The sequence below is a fragment of the Agelaius phoeniceus genome, chromosome 2 (assembly GCF_051311805.1).
Source record: "Agelaius phoeniceus isolate bAgePho1 chromosome 2, bAgePho1.hap1, whole genome shotgun sequence".
NCBI lineage: Eukaryota > Metazoa > Chordata > Aves > Passeriformes > Icteridae > Agelaius > Agelaius phoeniceus.
In genome coordinates this window covers 95,982,323-96,004,531 of record NC_135266.1, presented here as the reverse complement: position 1 = coordinate 96,004,531, position 22,209 = coordinate 95,982,323, and the positions used below count along the sequence as shown (strand labels likewise).

At 37.9% G+C, this 22,209-nt stretch overlaps 1 protein-coding gene across 1 annotated transcript; it reads right to left on the bottom strand.

Moving 5' to 3' along the window:
- Positions 1-88: 88 nt before the first annotated feature.
- ATG3 (autophagy related 3) lies at positions 89-22,117 on the bottom strand. Its single transcript, XM_054655049.2, has 12 exons — positions 21,930-22,117; positions 19,199-19,240; positions 15,972-16,021; positions 14,769-14,839; positions 12,933-13,040; positions 11,339-11,388; positions 9,299-9,380; positions 8,749-8,783; positions 7,853-8,008; positions 7,100-7,227; positions 1,609-1,677; positions 89-366 (listed from the first exon to the last, which is right to left on the bottom strand). Exons 1-12 carry the CDS (start codon positions 21,999-22,001, stop codon positions 285-287), a joined length of 945 nt encoding a protein of 314 aa, XP_054511024.1. The 5' UTR covers positions 22,002-22,117; the 3' UTR covers positions 89-284.
- Between the last annotated feature and the right edge of the window lie 92 nt (positions 22,118-22,209).

Sequence of the window (22,209 nt, the reverse complement as noted above, 5' to 3'; positions counted from 1 at the left end):
TCAGTTTCTAACATCCATGAAAATAATCTCATGGAAGGAAATTAAGGAATTATGGAGAAAAAAATCCCACCTCTTAGTGCAGCATCTGTACTGGAATGAAAGTGATTTATTTATATTACACACAGAGATTTTTATTAAAAAGGCTGGTAATGGAACATTTTATTTTAATGCATCAGGTTGATAAAAGATTAGTTACAGAAATTGTGTATAATGTTGTATAAGTGACATGGATAGGTTATTTAAAAAAAGATTTGATAATTAGAGGAACACATCTCATATTTTAGTTACATCGTAAAGTGCCTTGTGTAGTCGTATTCTATCGTTGGAATGACCGCTTGTACAAATTTCAAGAAAATAAGAAGGTACCTGAGTTTCTTATTAAGGAAAATGTACAACAGCTAGAAATCCAGGAAAACAAAGCAGAAGTCACATTCTTTGCAAAGAAGAGTTCCCTTGTATCTGTCACTTTCAAATGCATGCTGGGCCTGAATTTGCAGTCTGAAGTATGTTGAATAATTACAATCTAAAGTCTCTGTCCATGTGGGAAAGAGGCAGATAGGAAACTAAAAATTTAATAGAAATCACTACTTTCAATTGACTATTAAGTTACATTGGTACTGGATGTAAGTAAACCCAACTGTTTTGACATAACAGTCTCACAGACCATTTCTTCACAAACAGAAGATGTATGAAAATGAGTAAAGAAATACTAAAAATGCCCCAATTTGTTAAGTGATTAAAAAAAAAAAGAAAAACAAGAAAAAAAAAGAAGCTACCTGCAACTACTGAGGACTAGGAGACTTGAACAACCATGACAGACAAGTTATTTTCCAGTTCAGTTCCAGTTGCTTGTTGCACAAATTGAGCAAGTCTCAACTCATACAGTAAATGAGAATTTTACTGATTCAAGACCTTTAGCTGCTCAGTAATTCCTGCTTATTTGCCCTACAGCAGCAAAGAACACTATTTTGAAAGGACATACTTGCTTTTATCATGGAGGTTGCTCTAGTCAGAAAGTATACTATTGATTACTACAAAGCATAACTAAGATCACTCCTGAAAGAAAATTTTAATTGTGAGGCATTTGATATTGATGTTCAGAGTGGTTTAAGTGATTTCCATTGCTTTTTGTCAGCAATGTTGTTTTACCAAGATATTGCTCACATGCAGAATAGAGAATAGTGGGACCTCTACACCTTTCAGAAATTAATTTCAGATCAAAATCTAATACAAAAGCTGCTCTGCTAAGCAGTGATTACACACTGGATGGAGTCTGTGAACCTCCAGTCTCACCCTCCTACACTGGCATCTTCCATTGGATGCTCACAGCTACCTCCTTCACACCCTTACAAACAAGGGCTCAATCCTGTCCCTTCAAACCTACCTGCCCTCCTCGTTGCTCCTGCCATACACCACCTCATGTTCCCCCAAAAACTTAATGGAGTCTGTTTGCACAAAGGAGCTGATGCCAGAACTCCAGCAAGTGTTACCCCAAGCTGCTATTCACTGCTTTCACACATAACTGTGCTTCAGCTTATGACCCTTGAGGTAACAGACCTTACACTGCAAGAAGGGTCCAAGAATCTGTGTAATAGTGAAAAAGGATACATGTGAACTCCAAGTTCTCCCCCACCTTCTGCAACAGTCTCGATTATTTTCTTCATGACTTCTGCATGCCTGAAAAACAAATCAGAAACAAAACATTTTAAGGAAGAGGCAACTCCCTCTTCATCAGGATGAATAGGTTTTGTGCAAATTAAATAATTTTGGACCATTAGGTTCAGAAGCAGCAAGATGAAATTTTCAGTTTACTGAGAAAGTAAAATAGCAACAGTAACTGAAAATTAACATTAAATGATGCATGTAACATTATTTAACAGCTCCTTACATTCCAACAGAAAGCCAAAAATGATGTATGCTACAATGTAGACTCATTGCCCTATGTCAAATGTATGCTCTAATGTACAGTGCCACTAGAGTGAATGCATACCGCTTGACACCAGTATAACTTTTAAATGCTAAATGCCAATAAAGTCCCCAGGTAAGTCCCTAGAAGGTAATACTGACCAGCAGCCAGCCACAAGAAGTTCCCAGATGCCCCTGAAGATGATGTCTAGAAACTGCTGTATCATTTTTAGCTGCCTCTGCTGCACTCAAACTTGTAAAGTTTGAAGAGATTTAAAACACTAAAACAATTAATAGTTTCCTAGGAAAGGCAGATTAAATCAACCCTGCATAAATTCAGAACTATTGCTCTAGGAATGGTTTAGGGTATGGAAACTTTCTCTGGTGGTAACTTGGGTTCTATAGCAAATCAACAGTTTCTAAGCTAGTTTCTTCTTGTAATTCTATTATTGTAAAGCACTACAGGGAAGGATAAACACTTCTCAGCTCACTGAGTTTTTATATTCTCATCAGTGACATCCCAGACCTGCTATCAACCACACGGTATTTGTGCAAAAAGCTGATTCTGGGAATGCAACACAAAATTACAGAATAGCCAGGGCTGGAAGAGACTGGTCATCATCTAGTCTAAAGCCCTCCTTGATCAACAAGCAGTCAACTAGAACAGATCACTCAATGTTGAGTGCTAAAACTTGTCTGCTATAGTTTAGAATATCCTTAATGATAAAGACTTCAAAACTTTTAATGATCAGTTACAATTTGGAAGTAATGTTCTTGTTTTCAAAGCAGTTCTTGTATCCCATAAACTAAGGGATGAAGAACATATCAAATCAGAGGGGAGAACTACTGTATGTTAATTATGTTTTATTTATGTACCTTTAACACAAACTCCCAGGCTGTATAATTAATCTTACTTTTATGTATACTCCAACCTTGTTTTAAATAGAGGATTCTGCAGGTAATCTTCACCAGTGACATAATACATGGCTGTGGGTGTCCATCTACACAGCACTTCAGGTAAGTGAGCAGCAGTAGTTTAAAATACCCATCCCAAAAGAACCCAAGTGCCAACTGAAAAGAAGTGGGAAGCTGAGTTTGCCTAACTTTCTGACCATGTCTTGATACCAGTATGTCAATCTAAATAGCTGACCAGCAACTAGCATTTAGTAATTATCTCCAAAGTTATCATGCTGCCAGTGGCTGCAAACAAGGAAGGAAGCTGTTGCAAAGTTACCAAGACACACTGTAAACAGGAACACGGCAAGTCTGGAGAAATATTAAAGGTCAGCATTTGTCATTTACTGTTGGTCTTTGCAAGTCAACTAACCCTCACAGCTGATTCCAATTCTGGATCCCCACAATGCCCTGCGGAACACATGCCGTTTCAGGTGCCAAGACCAGCTGCTTCTCTGCAGGAAGCTAGCCACTGCCAAAACTTAAGTTTTGACCTTATGCATAACTATGGACTGTTTTTTTTACTGGCACAGAATACAGGTCACCATGCAGCCATTAGAAGTCCTTAACAGCATTCTGACTCAACTTCATACATCTTAATGACATTTGTTCTTTTTTGTTTTCTAAGAACTATTCTGGTACCTCAAATTCTATAATGGCCACAGAGTAATGGTCATTCTCGCTGTCATACAGTTACTCATGAGAAGCTTTGCAGGTGCTTTATAAACTTCATAAAGTTTGTTTCATGTTTTCAGCTCCTTCTGTAAGAAAACTTGGAGGAATGAGCATAAAATATATAAATACACTACACAAAGGAAATAAATAACTTTAAGAAATGTAAGCTAAAATATCCTGCTATCTAGAAATCTTTCCCTGCAGATATTTAGAGCACATAAGAAGCAAAAAGACTTCAGAAGCCTATCACTATTCTGAAACGAAGACAAATAAGTCCTTGGAATCAGTGCAAGAAATTACGATTTAATTGTAAATGTGTTTAGTAGTTAACCTGTTTGATAGTCCCTTCATAGCGCACAAAGAAAAAGCTGAGAATTTTGATTAAAGCAGTTTACAGCAATTAATGAGGAAGTTGACTATGTTCCTCCCAGTATCATAAAAATGCTGACAAGAACTACAACTTACAGAAAAGCTGTAAGATGAACAATTTTCACTAACTACTCAAAATAGAAGTTATCCCAAGCAGGTGACAGTGGCATCCTACTGCCACTTCTTTCCTTTCTCTGACACGAGGATATGCACATTGCAATAAAAATGTTTGGAATCATACAAATATCCTACATTACACAATTTCTATAACATGATAGGAAGCAACAGCAGCAGATATAACTAAACACTCATAGCTCCTAGCTGAATTAAAAACAAAGCAACAGTTTGGCTATTGGTTTTTATCCAGAAGCCCAGACCTTCTTAGCTGTTAGCGTTACCAATTTGAAAAAAATAGAATCGCTTACTTGGAAAGTAAGAAAACATTCTTAAAACCTCCATTTTAGATATGCTGTTAGCCTCTTTCTTCACAGCCTCAACAGTACCTTTTGAGCTCTTTCCAGTGTTAAGCAGTTGCAGATCCATGACATCACTCTTTGAGAAGGGCTCCAGTTTCCTCCATTTTTAAGACTCGCAACAGACCTGTTTCACCTCACTATCAATCATCTCTTTCATGCTTAAAGCTAAAACAAGTCTCATGATGTAAACCATTCCTTCAAGCATAAGTGTAGATTACATAACAAAGGAACTGGCACTTTACTGGCTTCAGAGGAAGTAAAAACATGACCCCAGGGCTCTCACCTGTGAAGAGACTCAACCCAAATGCAGAGATTAGCAATGCACTGCTAACACCTCTGCAGAGTAGTAACTAAAATTAAGCAGATAAAATTGCAGCCACAGCCCAATATAAACCCCACAGGTCTACCTAGTCAGTGAGGGCTATCATGCTGAAATATCTCTGCATCTTTGTTTGTTCTTAGAGTGCCCTCCAAATACATATCAACAGGAGCTTCTTCCCAACCAATTTACTAGCAAGGCTTCCAGCAAACACAAAGTAAATTAAATTTTGGCTTCAGGATTTTTTTCTTCCTTTTCTCCCATTAATCATCTTCCCAGTCAGTCTGTTAAGACCTCCTACATTCCTCCCACTTGACACTCCATCAAAAACACTAGCTGCACAAAAAAGATACATCCCTTTTTTGTCCAAAATCCTTTGGACAGCAAACAGTAAGACAGTAAAAGTCACTAACAGGTTGAGATTAAGACTGGTTTGTTCATACATGGTACAAATCATAAGAACACCTTAGTGGATTCAAACCAAAGATCTACCTGGTTCTCCTTCCTATTTTATAGTACATGCTCAATAAAGAGGCTGGAACAAGCAACTCATAAATGCTATGTCCAAAGCACTACTAGAACTGCATTTCTAGCATACTACTGGAAATTACCCAGGGACTTTCTTATTCTGAACCCTTCTAGTAACTACACTCTAAACTTTGACAAATTTTTATTTAATTAACATACTGTTGCTTAAATAAGTACTTAGTTTAGTTAGGTGGTGTGTGCAGAAATGAATCCTTTCTGGCTTTGAAAATGCCAGCAGAGTAGCATTCAATGCCACCAGTTTTACTATTGGAAGAAAACTTAAATTCTATTACTTCACCTCCTGTGTCATTCATAGTGAAGGTCACCAATATCATAACTCCCTGCTCAGCTTTTTTCAAATATTAAGGGACAGAGATTATTCAATCCTTTCTTATGGTAAAGACCTTTATAACTTTAGTTATCCCACACAAATCTCCATATCTTTCCCAGTTTTAGTCTTCTTTCACCTCACAGACTACAGAACAGATGACCAGAGCTGTACTCCCGTATTCAACATGTGGGGGTCCCACAGATTGACAGAGACCTTGTGTTATTTTATGTTCTATTTTTTATCATTTGCTTTGCAGTTCTTCCAGTTCTGCTTCTTGTATTACTCTTGAGCACCCAGACTGACATTTTCATGTTAATGCAGACTTAAACCTGATGATTTAAAGACCAAGAATAAATTTTACTACTCCAAAATTTTCAACTAGACCACTAGAGGGGAAAAAAATACTTCCCAGTATAACGGCTTCTCTGCTCAATACTATCCATATGTATTGTCCATATGTATGTAGACTGCTTGGCAAAAGCAAACACTTTTGAAAAGCAGTGGCTAAAGAACTGTGAACTGCAAGAAACATGACACACAGATTTACAAAGCACATGAATATATATCCTCTTAAGACCAAAATTAGCCATAAAATACTTGTTGCAAAGTTCCCTTGCTCTCTTCTCTAAAGACTGATGAACAAATAAATGCTAAGCCAGAAGCTCTGAGTCTGTGGAAATGACCACAAGCTGGTCAACAAGTTGATCATTTGACACTCAGCTAGTGACATGGATAGCCCAAGTGTTTAAGTCAAAGGAAAGTAAACTTAAACTGGCAATCTGAACTCTAAATTTTTTCTTTTAAACATATGCAATCACACAAGGATTTTCTTAAAGGTAAAACCCCAGATTTGTACCTCCAGGAACTTCATACTATCAAGAAGAATTACACTGTTTCAGATACTGGCTCTGTATCACTAAGACACCTAAAAGGATGTTAGGGCCGACATCTAAGACAAGATGCACCTTTCAAAGACTCAAACTACAGGCTCCCTATGTCTTGGGTGAGAAACATGGAAAATGGAACACTAAATACCCAAAAAAACCAACCGTGTTTTGCAGTTGTGTTCAACAAATACTTCGGTGTGACAATCACAGTCTCTCTATTAATCAGTGCAAAATTTAAGGGGGAGCAGGAGGTAGTTAGCATAAAATAAGAAACTGCTATTTAATGTTCAAATAGCCTTTTAATCTGTCAAAAGTATACACTGTACTTCTATTCTCCCCAAAAAGTAGACAAAAGGATAAAACTTTATTTCATGGAATTCTGGTAGTCTGCCTCCTCCTGGAGTACAAAGGGAAGATGAGTTAAAAAAGCAAGTTGATCAGAGAAGACAGTGCTAACTGCAGAACACGCTGCAGTCAGCACTGGAATGAACTCAGATAACTGCTGGTCACTTCCTTTCATACTGCCTCAGAAGCTAACAGACCACTACAGCAGCCAATTGTAGACATATGTCCAGAAGACCTGAAAAAACCCTTAACAAGAGCAGTGAAGTGCCTTGTATCTGCAGGCTGTATCAGACCAGAAACAAAGACTTACCTGCATGGATGAACTGAACACATGGGAGGTGGAGGAAGATGAGGATGGTTTTCAATGGTCACTGTTTTTTTGACGTGATCTTGACTAATATCTTCATACATATGCTCTACTGTTAAAGGCTGCCGCTGCTAGAGAGGAACAAGGAACACGAGAACAAAAGTGTTACTAACAAAGAATCTTGCTCCTTTCTAACATCAGTAACAGATGATGCCCCAAAAATTACAGGCATCTAAAATATAAATGTTCTGAAGGTACAGTGAAAGAACTGTGTTAAAATCCATATGGTATAAAAATAGTACCGCACAGATTTTCCTTTGAGTGGTGTAGTCAACATATTTAAAAACCAACTAGGTTCCCATCTGGGTATTTGAGCAGTGGCCCTACCCAACTTTAACTCAAGAAATGTAGTGATTAAAGGGAATAACTATTTATATATTCCTTTCTTTCTGAAGGAGATGAAAAGAACTACCTGTTTACTTGACTGAGTTTACTGGGGTAATTACCAGTTCTACAGTGCTAAAAAAACACCAGTGGCTTCCTTCAAAATGTGTTCAGTTATCATGTGCAGTTTTCAGTGACTCGTTCCAACTTATTCCAAGTACAATAAAAGTCCTGCCTACAAGCCTATATTGCTTAACGGTTTTCTCACCATTTTTTCCTTTACACTTCTATTGTGAATAAGCAACAAAATAGTCTATTTGATACAGTGAGCCTAATTTCATAGAGTAGGAGAAAAACCCAAAATAGATATACCTCATCATATCCAAATAACCAGAGCCTTGGAGTTTGGTAGTATTTGTCATAAGTGATGTAGAGGTCATAGGTTCTAGTCTGTAGAATAGCATCTTCCCCTCCAACATCAACTTTAGTTTTGTTAGCTTCTACAATCTGTCGTGTGTCAAGCGTCGCCTGGTTCAAGGTAAAAATAACAAGATTAGAATAATCTTGCTTGAGTTCCCTCCTTTCCCATCCTAAGTAGTTATGTAGAACTGTAAAACTTTTAATAATGTTCTTAAGTGGGCACAAAAAAACCCCAACTTATGGTTTGTTTTTATTTCTAAATTAGGAGCATCAGTTTCTCCCCCAAAAAGTATTTTTGTTTTATTTTTGGGGATTTTTTTTTTACTTTTCAAAAAAGGTCTGATTTTGTAAGGAAGTAGGCAGCTATGCTGTTACACTCCCTACCTTCTTTCACAAACAATAGACAATTCCTATGAAATTCAGAAGGCAGAGGTCTCAGTTTGTGCAGGTTCATGAAGACCTTAGCATAGTACCACAAATAATGAGGCCTTCTGTTTTCTCTATAAAAGTCTGATGGATTGGTGTAATCTAGTGAACCTACAAGCCACTCATCCTCCCTATGTAAGCCCCAAGAACCACCACTGCATTTTTTAACTTCTCGTGAATACAGCGCTGTGTGTACAAGTAGAGCAAAAAGGATTAGCAAAACCAAGGAAAATTTCCGTGGGAAAAATCTTTGAGGACCCAAGGGTTCAAGTTAGTGCAGCAGATTGGCAGGAGACAAATTCATAGGAATCCAAGCTCAGTAACCCTACTACTCATAATCTTGTTATTTCAGCCATTTATCATTATTTTTATTTTGCTTGTGCTTATATTGTAACAGGTAAAATAGAGAACTGTTCACTCACATCATCTGTCTCCAATAGCCCACTTTCTTCATACTCTGAAAAGAAGACCCATAAAATTCTGTGTTCAGCTTGTAGCCAGTCATTATATTTGTCATTCATAAACAACTACTTTAAAAAAAATCTACACGTATCTAAAGAAGATTTATTCAGGTAACCTTCCCAATCCCCAAACCAGACTATCCCTTTTTAGACACAAATTTGACCAAGACTACAGTAAGTAGGTGGAGCTATATTTCAGTGATTTTATATAGGCAGATTGAGTTTAAGTGTAGGTACGAAGCTGGAAGGAAGCTGTGCTAAATCCCTAATTTATACTTTCTTAGATCTGTTCTACTACACAATTTTCCAGTGACTAACATCCAGTCAGGTTTTTGGCACACAAGTTAGAGTAAACATACTTCAATAAAACCATACAAAGGACACTAAAGAGCACAGGCCTACTGAAATTTTTCAGCATGAATTCCTTGCAAAGAATGAGTGGTGTTTTAGAGTGTACTGCTTTATTTAAAGACCTGAAATAAAATATGTCCCACCCAAGTTAAGGAAATACCTTCCATATCTGCAGCTTCTCCTTCATCTTCCTCATCATCATCTTCACAAGATGCTGAACACTCTGGTATTTTTATATTATCCTTTAGAAGTTAAATTGAAAATACTACTTTAATGACTGTTGCATCTACATAGCCTAACAGCCCCCCAAAATTGAAGGTGTTAAGTCCAATCAACACATTCAGTGAGCCAGAAACAATTCCTGAAATATTAAAGAGGACTACACTGAACTCAAATATTTGCTTAATAACTCATTCTTGTTTCAAAGTCCTAGTATGACATCAAAAATCCATTTAAAAGTTTTCCTTTGACTTTGCAATCTGGAATTAATTCCTAAACAAAGAAAAGTGACCATGGTGTTAAACAATCAAGAGATTCACCTATCTCAAATGAAAGGCAGTAACTAAACAGCTAAGACTAAACATGTAGGTTAAGATTTTTTTAAGTTCTAACCCACAGCCAACTGTGCAGCTGTGGGTTAGAACTTAAAAAAAGACATTGAACTTATGAAAGACATTTCATAAAATATCTCAAGGAAGGGACCCATAAGGATGATCGAGTCCAACCCCCTCCTCTTTGTGGGACTACCTAAACTCTATTATATGACTAGAAGTGTCACCCAGTGTCCCAGACTGTGAGCCCTGTCCATAATTGTTTTAAAACACAAGAGTCACAAAAGGTATCACATTTTGATATAATTTTGCAATGCAAGAATTACAGTCTAACAGAAACAAATACAGCACAAGCCCACAGGTAACTTTTGGGCCTTGCATAGCATAGAATCCAATGGACAGACAACTCCAAAGAAATTCAGAAAGTAAAGGTCTTAATTTACAGAGATTTCATAAAGATTTTAGGAGAATACTCCTAATAACTACTACAGTTAGAGGCTCCTCTAATTCTGAGCATGAGGTGGCTGATTTTTCATTTAAAAAATCCAAACCACCAAAACCAATAAGAAACTAAGTAACAAAGTGCATTGTCAAACAGAACATCAGCAGGAAAGAGTTGTCCTCCTGGATTGGCCCTGCAAGCACACAAGTTTTTCTACACACAACAGAAATAAAATCCAATGCAAAACACACAACAGGAGTTATAAATCAAAGTAACATTCTGCAAGTATTGTGTTTTGCAGAAAAAGTGATCAACTTTAGTTATTCCTTGAGTATTACTTCCACCCTCATGTTACTGGCTTGTAAAAAAAGCAGTATTTTTACTATATTCAGCAAAGTCATTTGGAATACCTGCACTTCACTGTTCATCAAATCGATAGCATTTTGAGCTGCTTCTAATCATGCAGTAGCATAGGGCCGCTCATTTTTTCCCCCTAATTTTTAGAATCCAAAGCTTCTTGGATGCTCACAGCAGACAGACAGAACTCCCCATACAAGTTCATCTTTAAAAGCATTTTGTGTCTCTGTGACTTTCTTCATGTTTCTTAAACATGACAGCCAATACATTTGCATTTCAAGTACTTCCTGAGGACTTAAATTTCAGGTTTGTTTCCTGCTGAAGTGACTTTTTGGAAACATGCAGAAACGAAGGACTTCATAACATGTATACATTTAAACAAGTAAAGTTCTTCTAAACTGAAGGACATAAACCTGCCAAACTGGACCAATGTGCTAAAAGTCTGCTTGCTATAGTTGAAGATCACAAAGAAATACTGTACATTCCCACATTACTTTTTCACATAAAAATTTCTTTACATTGGATTTCCAAACACTAATGTCTTGGAACACAAACGTGTGACATCAGTGTAAAGAGAATTTCATTTTCAGTTTGTAGAAGCCTGGCATGGGAGCACACTGGCTAAAGACATTTCAAAAAACACAAATGCTTCAATAAACACAGCAATAAGGAGATGCACATGCTTAGACTAATATCACAGGCCCTGAGGGTCAATGTACATCTGCAAAACAATTCATGACGAAATATAATTTAATCTTTCACAGGGAGTACTGGAGTACTAGATTGACACTGGTAAAACTATTACCTTCAGGTCTGTAATAAAGCATCAGAAAAATTTAGAAACAAGTACCTTACTGTCTAGTGTAATCTCCTTAACTGCCTCTGTTGCACCCACTATACCTGTAAATTGAACAGGAAGTTTGCGTTAAAAAAAGCTACATTTTTGGTTAGAGAAGAGCATAGAAAGAGTTGCAAGGATTTCAAATGCAGTGTGTCATCATTCCAAGTCACATCTCAACAACCTTGATACATGAGAGGCTGTTCATTCGGTACTGGACATCCCTAAGCAAACTATGCCAGTAACACAGAGCGCCCCAGCACAGATGTGCCGTGTCTTAAAAAATCCGTGATTGAACTCTGTGAATTTGGACTTCTATTTTAAGGTATTTTTGCATAAAAGTGAATTCAGGAGAGGCACTCACATCACAACAATGAAACTCAGCTTCATTAAAAAGGCAGGCACTTATGAGTATTTCTGAGCTTCCTGAAAGCAGTGACAAAGTAAAATGTAGCACAGCACTCAATGCTTTTAGCTGAGGAGAAGTGAGGGTATAAAACCATTCCAAATCATAGAAGTGTCCAATCTTGAGATCCTCCCTGTTAGCCTTCTAGTCTTACTGCAGTTCTCACACAGTACCTTTTGGGATACACGCCAAGATTCTGCTTTGACAGAGTACATTTATCTGATTAACTCTTCAGCTGTGGAAAGAGATTTTATCTCATTTGACAGCATTTAGAGACCTGGCAAGGTTTAGCCAGGGTGTTACAGCTGTGGTGTACTGCATGGTGCCCAAACCAGTCAACTCTAAAAGGAAAAACCTGGCAAGGAGTCTATTCACAGCAGGAATGGATACTGCACACTTAATTCAAGGACATGACTAAGCTATTTCAAATTATTTCTTTGGTGTGGGGGCATTAAATTATGAACTATGATACCTTTAAGAATTGCCAATGATGAAAAATGTATGTCTACAGAAAAAAAAGGCATCATCTCCAACCCTATTTCTCCCCACCCTGGCAAACTATTTCTCCACATTACAGCAAAAAAAATTACACCAAAAAACTTAGAGGGGTACTTTTGAAAATGGTGGAGAAAACATCATTGAAGGACAGAATTTTATTAACACATGATAGAACATCATGAAACAGATTAAAACTAATGTAATTGCCAATTAGAAAAAAAAGAAGTATTTTTAAGACAATGTACTAGAAAAGCCAATGAGATAGATTCATATAAACAGTATTTTTTAGACTTCTTTATAAACATAAGCTCATTTAAGGGCTTATTGTAAAATAGGATCACCTCCCACTCTCATCTCTGAACTTAACGTGTTTCTTTTTAGTACAGCATCCACAAATTTAAACTAACATCATCTTCACAGGATTTCCTTACTAAGGAATGAGTCACTACACAGCCCATATTTTAAAATAATTTCCTAGAACTTTAGTGCCATCATCTCTGAAAAGAAGCCTGTTTCAAGCATATACAGCCACACAGTTAAACATTGTGTACCAATCAGGTGGGTAGCTGATCATGTAACTTTATTTCCTCCAGACTACATACTGGTACACAGACATGTTTTTAAAAAAAGATTTTACTTTCTAAGAGTGGAAACTGAAAATCAGATTGCCAAATGCAAAGCCTGCAGCAAGACCTTGAATACCTGCATTGTGAAAAGTGTCTACCCATCCCCCATCACCATCATCTTCTTCTATAATTGCTTCCTGCTCGTCTGAATACTCCATCTGCTTACACCTTTTATAGCACGGCACTACAAAAGATGACAAAACAAAAAGAAGGCAGTCAGTCATTGTTATACAAAACCAGACCAGAGCATGATATTGTCCTACAAGGCCTTCTAAAATGTGCCAATCTTTCATATATCCCCATTTAAGGAATCCTAAGGCTGTATTTCAAATGCAAAAGTACGAACTTCCAAAAATAAGTTGGTATGCTGTACCACATATTTTACTTAATGTAAAATGCAATGATTGCTGTAGCCTTAGAAGTTCATTTTTCTGTTAAGTATTAGAGCAGTTTCCTCCAATCTCTTAAGGATTAGAATAGAATTAATTTCTCATTTGCTAACAACTAGAAAGAACCTGTAAGTTTTCTTCATACTGGTAAACAACTACGGACAACTTTGCCTGGATTTTCATGAGTTTTCCAAACTCTTTTAGGCTTTAGAATTGTGCTAAAAGTTTGCAGCAGCTACTTAAGCAATACATTAGGTATGTCTAATTATAATTTAACATCTAGAAGTTTAGAAAGTCAGAATTCATGTGATATTAAGAATAACTTCTGTCATTTCCATTACAGAGCCATTTCAATAGAGATTTAGATAACGTTTTCAGAAAATAGCCAAAGAAAGACTGAATATCTGATCAAGGCAAAGCAGGCATTTTCCAATAGTGTAAACAAGCACTATGTAGAAAATCCTCCTTCCTTTTCTATTAACATGGAGAAAAATAGATCTGCTGCATGAAGTGCAGCATTTGAAAACCGCTCTTTAACCTTTCAGAAAGGGATAAAAAGAGGTGTGAAAGTCAAAGTGAAGTCATCCAAAGACTTCTAAAATGAGGTCTTGTAGGATGGTTCCCAGTCTCAACTACAGCCCACAACTTTTACTCAGGTGGGAGGCAAATGTGACACCAGCAGCAGGAAGCACATTATTTCGGAATGTGATCAAGAGGATCAGAGCAACAAGAAGCCTCACTAGTGGCAGAAAAGAAACAAAGCAGATCAGCTGGCTATCAAACCATGAGGTCCTTGTCAGGAGAATGTCCAATGCTACTGTAGTAATTTTCAAATGACAGTGCACTGCAAGACTCCAAAAGCCAGCAAGGAAAATCGAAGTATATAATACAATCCTCTGCAGGCAAAAATTTCCTCAGGCTTTCTTAGTGCTAATGCTTCATCAAATAGCTTTGACACATTTTCATACAAATCCAAAAGATTTCCCCATAGTTGTGCCAAAATGTTATCCTTCTTATCCATTAAAGAGTTGTCACCACATGTACTATATAAACACAACTGTGAAGCAAAAAAAAAATTAATTCAAGATTGTATTTATATGATTCTCATTGACATGGGCATTGACATTAACTACATACTTGAATTAGAAGTATCAGTGTCACTATGAAAAACATTTTGAGAACACTTTAATAGCCTGAGTTTTCAAAGGAATGAGGAAAATAAACATATCTTCACTTAAGACAGTGAACATGAGTTGAAGCAAAAACAGACAAAGAGGTTAAAAATGTTCAAAGTTCATTTATACTTTATCAAGGCAAGCTTTATGTCTCATATAAAGCTCTACTATAAAGTGGTCTAAGAAAAAGCATTAAGGAGTGCAGGAAATACTTCTTCAATATTGCAAAGCCAGAGCACCCGAAGTGTGAGGTATTGGCTTCCCCTATCAATACAATTGGTAGAGTTGACAGCACGGTCAACCATATTGTCAATTCTAAGAACACTTATATTTAAATTTCAGGCTTACCATTTTTAGTTACCAGAAACTGTTTGTCTGTTGGCAGATAAGCTTTGACTTTTAGTTCTTCCCCTGAAGCCCTGTAAAATGAAGTGCACCATTTGAGAATTTGATAACTGCAAACAAAAGAACCCTTCTATTTTCACATTGTGTCAGGAACATTTTATAAAATCCTCCTGACCCATTCTCAGAATTGGTTTGCTATGACTTTACTCTTCCCTACATACATTAGGTATGGTGTTAGAAAGCTTGGCCACCCCCAACTGTTCTGAGATCAAAACCATTTTATGCCTCAAAAACTTTCACCTTGAGATGGCCAAGCAAAGATGGGTTGACAGAATAATCTATTCTATATACAATTTTCTAGGACCAGCATCAACAAAGTAGCAAACGTCTGAAGAAAGCAGCTTCAGAAAAGCAAGAAATAGACCTCTATAAATACAAAATCTGTCCATAGTCACTTAAGTGCTTAAGTACTCTTAATTTCACATTACTCAAGCATTTGCCTTCACCTTTAGTGGTTTTTGGTTTGAAATAAGAGTAACATTCTAAATAGCCCATTCCAAACTGCTGCCAGACTCAACATCATATTTTCTCTGAAGGAGGTGGCAAAGGGGTAATTTTTCCTTCAGCAATTCAAGGCTCAGTACAGAGCCAAGACCCTGATGACACCAACTGCACAAACAATGCTCATTTAGGAACAGTTTCATAATGCAGGACACCAGTAAAACATAAGCAAGCACCTTATCTGCACCCTTACTGCGCACTAACAGAAAGCATTTCTAAGGGCAAACACTGCACAAAGTGAACTGCTGTGGGCTAACTTGAATACATTTATTAGCAAATGCTTGTCAAAATACACCATTTACACATACTGCCTGGCAATTCCAGTTGCACAGGGCCTTTGCTTTTTCAATCACCAAGACAAACCTGGGGAGACGCGCTGCTACTGTAGCTAAGCACTAAAAACATTCACAGTATATAAAAGATTATTTCCCCTAAAACCTTAGAAAAACAAACAAATAATGCCCAAGCAAATCCTCATCTCAACTACTGCTATACAGCAATTAGTAAGCTCTATAGAGCCATCATAAAAGTTTTACTGGAAAAGTACACTTACTGCTCTGACAACTGTATGACTAAATCCAATGGAAACACACCAAAGCACAGGCAGGAATGCTAGTTTTCTACAATTCTTTGAATTTTCCTTACCATTGCCAAGTAGGACAGTGGTGAACTAAGTGGTCTCCAGCTGCAACAAACTGTTAAGGCAGGAAAAAAAATTACTGTTACATATGGCCAAAGGAAACAATCTCAATTTTTTTTCTCAGCGTTAGTATTTCAGTTCCGCATTCCTTTGACCAAATAACTGTGTAATTAACAAATGTTTCAATCAGATTGATTCTTTATTTTAAACCCGTATCTCAGCTAACCATGAAAAAGCAAACATTAAATCAACTTCACCTGAAATGCTTAGTAAGCACCATAGCAAATTCAGTGTTTCAAAAGCTGCGATACTACTGTCCAGTCTAGTAAGAACCAAAATAGTATCTGGACCTAGTAAGACTGTTTACTTTGTAATAAAGAAATTATTTTTATTTGCCACTATTCAAACTTTTGCAAAGATAAAAAAGAGCTTAATGTAAAAAAAAGTTTAATTCTCTTTCCTTGTTCAAAACAATTTTGCAGTAAGAAAAGTGAGACCATCAATCCACTGAATTAGTGAGAGAACTGCAACTAAGAAATAAATAGCACAGATTTTATATAATGACCATCACTGTAATAGCTGTTCGCTGATGTAAACTAAAAATGGATTACCATTTACTACACTAAAAATCTTAATCAGTAACTTTGTTCTGAATAAATAGTTCTTAAAAATATTGCCTCTGCTTGTTCTTAGTATCAAAGATGGAGCCTTTTATAAAATTGCATTACTATTTCAAAGCGATACTGTCATGTTGAATTTGCCAGCAATGTCATGCTAGACTTGTGTACAAACTCAAAATTCATGCAGCAAAGCCTAACCCTCTGGGCTTGTCTTTGTAAACATAAATTGAGGAAGGCAAGCCTGCACTCAAGTGATTTTTGTGGGCTTTGCAGCAGTCCCTTTGGAATATGAGGTGCACAGCTATTGCTACAGGTGCTCTCTTGTCTTGAAGTGCCAGTTTATACAACCACCCTCCCCAGCTGCCCAGGAGCTGCTGCAGTGTGATGTAACAGGCTTGCAGCAGGTCACAGCCATTTCCTCACTGCCTCCTCCAAAGGGAGGCGGATCAGCACAGCAGAAAACACCACAGTGCACACTGCACACGGATTAACAGGCTTAATCTCTGCAAAAGTGCTTCCCTTTCACCTATTTTCAACAGAAACCTCTAGCAAAACTGAATCCTTTAAAAAAAACCCAGTAAACTCTCCCAATACCCACGGAAATTTTAAAACTCATTATCTCTTACATAGTAAACATAAATGAAACTCCAGAATTATTTAAAATTCTCTGTTCAAGGAATTGGAACTCTGTTTGTGACAGCAATGTTGAAATATATTACTAAAGATGAAAAACCAGTGTAGTTTGTGCATCTAACAGATACATAGCCCTAAAACAGCATTCAAAATTTCATTGACATTTTTTCACCTTAGGCAGAAAAATTGTCTCGTTGGTTTCACTTTCTGTTTCTCAAGTGCTGATGCTACCTCATATCTAAATCAGTACTGGAAAGTGGAAGGAGATCAATTTTAGGACATCTTATTTCAAGTCCTGAAGAGAATGATTTTAACAATTTCCCATAATTTTAACAATTATGTATGTATTCACACACATAATTAAAACAGATGTCATCCTTTGGAGGTATTAACCAGTAAGAACTCATGACAGGCAAGAATTTTTTGAAAATAAATCAAGTGCACAGATAAGTGAAAAAAGGGAGTAGGTGTTGAGTTTGATTAATGAGTCATCTTTAGCCTTAATTTATTCATCCTCAGAGGCAAGCGACAGGAACCCCACAAAATATCTATACACCAGTTAGTGTCTCAGACTAAAATACAGCTTAAATTACCCAAGAAATCCAAACTCATTCAAAGACAACATCCTAGTGTCATTCTTCTTTAGCAACCATTCCTATATAAAGACTGTCAATGGGACAATCAGCAGGTCCATGCTCCAGCTTCATCTAAATTTACCAAAAAGTTTAATGTTCCTATATAACTGGTTCCCTTGACTACTGTTTTGAAGGATCCAATTTATTCATCCCAGCAGCATCTAACTTGACACATGGACTGTTCACATTCCTAGTGGTGTTTAAAGCCTGAAAACTGTTTAATGTAATACAGTGTGGTTCTTGCTACGTTCTATAGAAGGTGCCTTTTCTTAAAATACTACTGCACATTCTTCTCCCATAAACACAAAGGGATTAAGTATTGGTAGAACATTTGTCCAGTCTTTCTCTGTTATTCTAGCTTATATACAATAAAGACTATGTATTATTGTTTAACATATATGAATATTTATAGACACACACACATACAGTTATCAGAACAAAAACACCATGTTGCTAAGCCTGTTTTTCTGTGTGGTACTTCTGTGTCAGAGGGAGAGAATTGGTGTTTGCTTGCAAGGCAACACAGCAGAAAAATACAGGCACCAATATTAGGAAAAATACTTCTGTCCACATTATCTACCTGCATCAGTCATCATTCGTTCCACTTTTTTCCACCTCATCTTTACAATTTTTTTTTGTTTCATTTTTCTTTCATTCTACCTAACAGTCTTGACACTGTTTTATTAGAACTCTGTAAAGATGAAGTATTTGCAGATCAATAGCACTTCAATATGAGAAAAAGCATAAGGGAGAAATTAAAATAGCTCAACACAGTGTTCTTACTGTTCCAGGAAAAAATCTTGTTTGCCGCTCTTTGCATTAGAGTTCTTAAAAAATACAACTGCTTGGCAGCAATTCAAAATACAATCTGCCTAAAACAGCCTATAGAGAAGAAGAGGGAAAAATAATAATCATTGGATACACAGTGCGGAGAAATATATGAAATGATCTTCATAGAGCCTTGGAAGGAACAAAAACAGAGGTAAACAAAGACTGTTCCAAAGATAAAAGCTCCCCTTCAAGTTGCTCGGAAGAAAGATTTTAAAAACCAATATATTCCCACTTCAGTCCTGAACTCCCATGAGCTGTTGACCCAGCTTCTTTACAATCTTTTCACAGTATAATAGAGGAAAGAAGCATCTCGCATTTAGACGCCTAATGCCATCTCAGGAGAAATTATGTTGGTCTACTTCAATCTGTAGAGTAAAAAAGGCTACTTAGAAATTTCACTTTATGGAAATTGTTTCAAGAAGCAATAATTGGCAAAGACATGATCTGTTTAACATGGTCGTTTTGCATTAAAAAAATGCATTGTTACTTTCAAAATAAATTTAAGTTACTTACTTCTTCAGGTGTAATTACTCCAGTTTCTTTGAACTTGGACTCCTGCAAGAGAAAAGTTTAGAAATTTTGAGAACTACTGACATATCAATATAATCCACTTTACTGGAAAGACAAACACCTTCTCTACTCTCATTTTGCAATTAGTTCTTTGCAATTAGTTCTGTCCAGTGATCCAAGAATCAGCCTGGAGGCAACCTCTGCCACAACTGACAGGAAACTTAGAATATAAGGAATTACTTATTGCAAAATATGAGGTATTATGAAAAATTATCACCTATACAAAATAATTGTTTTTGCTACTGCCAATTATAGCAACAAGGAAGAAAAGATGACTGGCACTCAGTAGTACATTTGCCAGTAAGAAACAGAAAATCAGTTGGAATTGGTGATTCAGACTATCAAGAACTCCAGAGTTCTAGGCATTGAATAGCATTGCAATGCATCAATATGAGGCTTTGCAGTTAAGTAAAGTCATGAATGAAAGACCAAACCAACTTTTCTCCGGGGTAGAAAAAGTTAAATACAAAGATTTACTAATATACTCTCTTTTAATGCCCTTTTCTGTGCTTTCATCGTGCACCCCATGGAAACAGCTTCAGTTTTTGCATATCGTTGTGGGGAGTTCTGTTGATGAAAGAATAGATGGTGAGCAGACACCAGATTTATTCTGCATAAGAGAAATTAAGTACTTTAGCATTAAAGGCAACATTTATGAAGCTTAAGGATAACACATCTTGTGTCATATTCAAATGTAGATGAAGTGTATTATGTTTTGACTTCAGGTAGTTTGTTTCTTCAGAAAAACCTCAAGTACCACGGTATCCTACTGTTCCCCAGCATTAGAGCTATTCAAAACCGACTTTTGACAGAGAATGCAATTTCAACCATGGCACAGCTGACTTCTTGCCCTAAGGAGCCTATTTTTTTTTCCTCCTATCTAGACTAAAAGCATCAACTGAACATGTCTTGCTCCCAGCCACAACTTCACCATATTCAACCAGCCAGAAAACATTGAACAAAAGCAGTCCCAGCTAAACTTGGTTATTCGCATTCCTTCTCCTAGCGTATGCTATCACCTGTGCTACAGAAAATGAATGGAGCACACCTGTTTCATATGTACTGATTACTGCCTTTCTGCCTCAATTCTAAGGAAGAAATGCTTAAGAACAAGACAAAGATAAGGAAAACAGCAGCTCTACAAACATTAGTATATGCTAGGTGACTGAAATCAAAGTGATTTCAAGTGCTATAAAACTCAGAATCCTCAATAACACATTGAGCAACACCATAGTGGAGACAACTTACTGGTTCCCCTCAAAATGAACCATAAGCAGTAGGGAACACGCACAAACTCGTGTCTCTGGAATTACAGAAAGAAAACATGTAAAATATCATCCTCTGTTCCCTGAGGGTAAATAGCTCATTTTTCTATGTAAGTAAATTCTTCAATTGTGAAAGACACAGGTCTAGTTTCTTTCAAAAATTACCAAGTTGGAGTATTTATTTGCCCCTTGTAAAGGGAACTTATACACATGATATCAACACCTTCAATTTCTGGAAGTTTCTACTCCTGCCTCTTCCCAGTAATCCATCTGGACACAAGAATTCATCCACTATTACACCAGCTGTGCAACAACTGTACTACTGAACAACTCACTTCATCTTCCCATGGCACAACTTCACTGCAACCCATACATTTCACATTAGTGGGCAACTCTAGGACCAGACAAGAGTATCCCAAACACCACAGAGGGACATGTTCAATTAATAATTGACTGTCCCTGCTATCTGCCCAGAGAAGTAAGCTGCAGGGTTACTACTGTGGTTTGACATAAAAGGTCAAACCACAAAGCTACAGGCAGAGAGACTGTTGTCATAAACAAGTGTTTTTTTCAAGAGCATGCAGAAGCATCAAAATCAGTAAAGAAAAAACTGCTGCCAAGTTAAGCACTTGTATACAGATTTGGGGTTTATATAAAAAATTGTTTGCAAATAAGAGTCAGAGAATAGGATGTAGTCTCACAACTGCAGAAAACCATAATTTATTTCTACCTAAATATGCAGTGACAGGACCTATAACAGATGCGCTGCCTACTTTTATAATGACCCAATGGCTCATTGCTGCTATTCTCAGCTACTTTGGTGGACAGAGGCTTGTATATTAATACTGTATATCTGACACAGGAATAAGCCGGCTATGTAAAACCTGCTCATACAACAAAAGTGTGGCTAATTTTGTTGTTTTAGTTTGGGTTTTTTTATGTCAGCTGAAAAAGTTGCCCTTCACCGAAAATAAGCATTGCAACGCAATTCCTGAAACCAGGCTCAAGCCTTGTCTGTACGCTCGGGTTTCAATTCCTGGACACACAACCACGTAAAACTTTCGCGACTTTTACAGAAAACGGCAACATATTTAAGTCATTCCTTGAGAAGCAGGAGCAGCAACATTTGTTCTTCGAGACGCCCGCCCCTCCCAGGTAGATGCTCCCCCCCTGTGGGATGTGAGCGCCAGCCGGGGTTCCCCCCATCCCAGCACGGGATGAGGGCCGATGGCTGTGCCGGCACGCCCAGCACCGCGCCCTTCCAAACCCGCAGCAACGCAGCTCCTCGGGCCCGGCCGACAAGGGCACCGACAGCCGCCTCCCGGGGCTCATGCAGGGAAGTGCGCCCGCAGGCGGGGGCAGCCATGGGTGTCCCTCCTCCCCATCCCGGCTCCCGCGCAGGACGGCACCTTGAGCACGGGCGTGAGGTACTCGGCCACCTCCAGGGCCTTCCCCTTCACCGTGTTGATGACGTTCTGCATTGCAGCGGTCGGTCGGACGGACGGGCGGACAGATGAACAGCCCCCCCGCCCTCGGAACGGCGCTCCCGCGACCGCCGCCCACGTGACCTGCCCCTTACGTTCCCCCCGCCCCCCGTCGCACGCGCGTGACGACGCACAGTGCGCGCGCGCAGGGCGGGAAGGCGGGGCGGGGCCGGGCCGCGGCCTACGCAGCCGCCGGGGGGCGTGC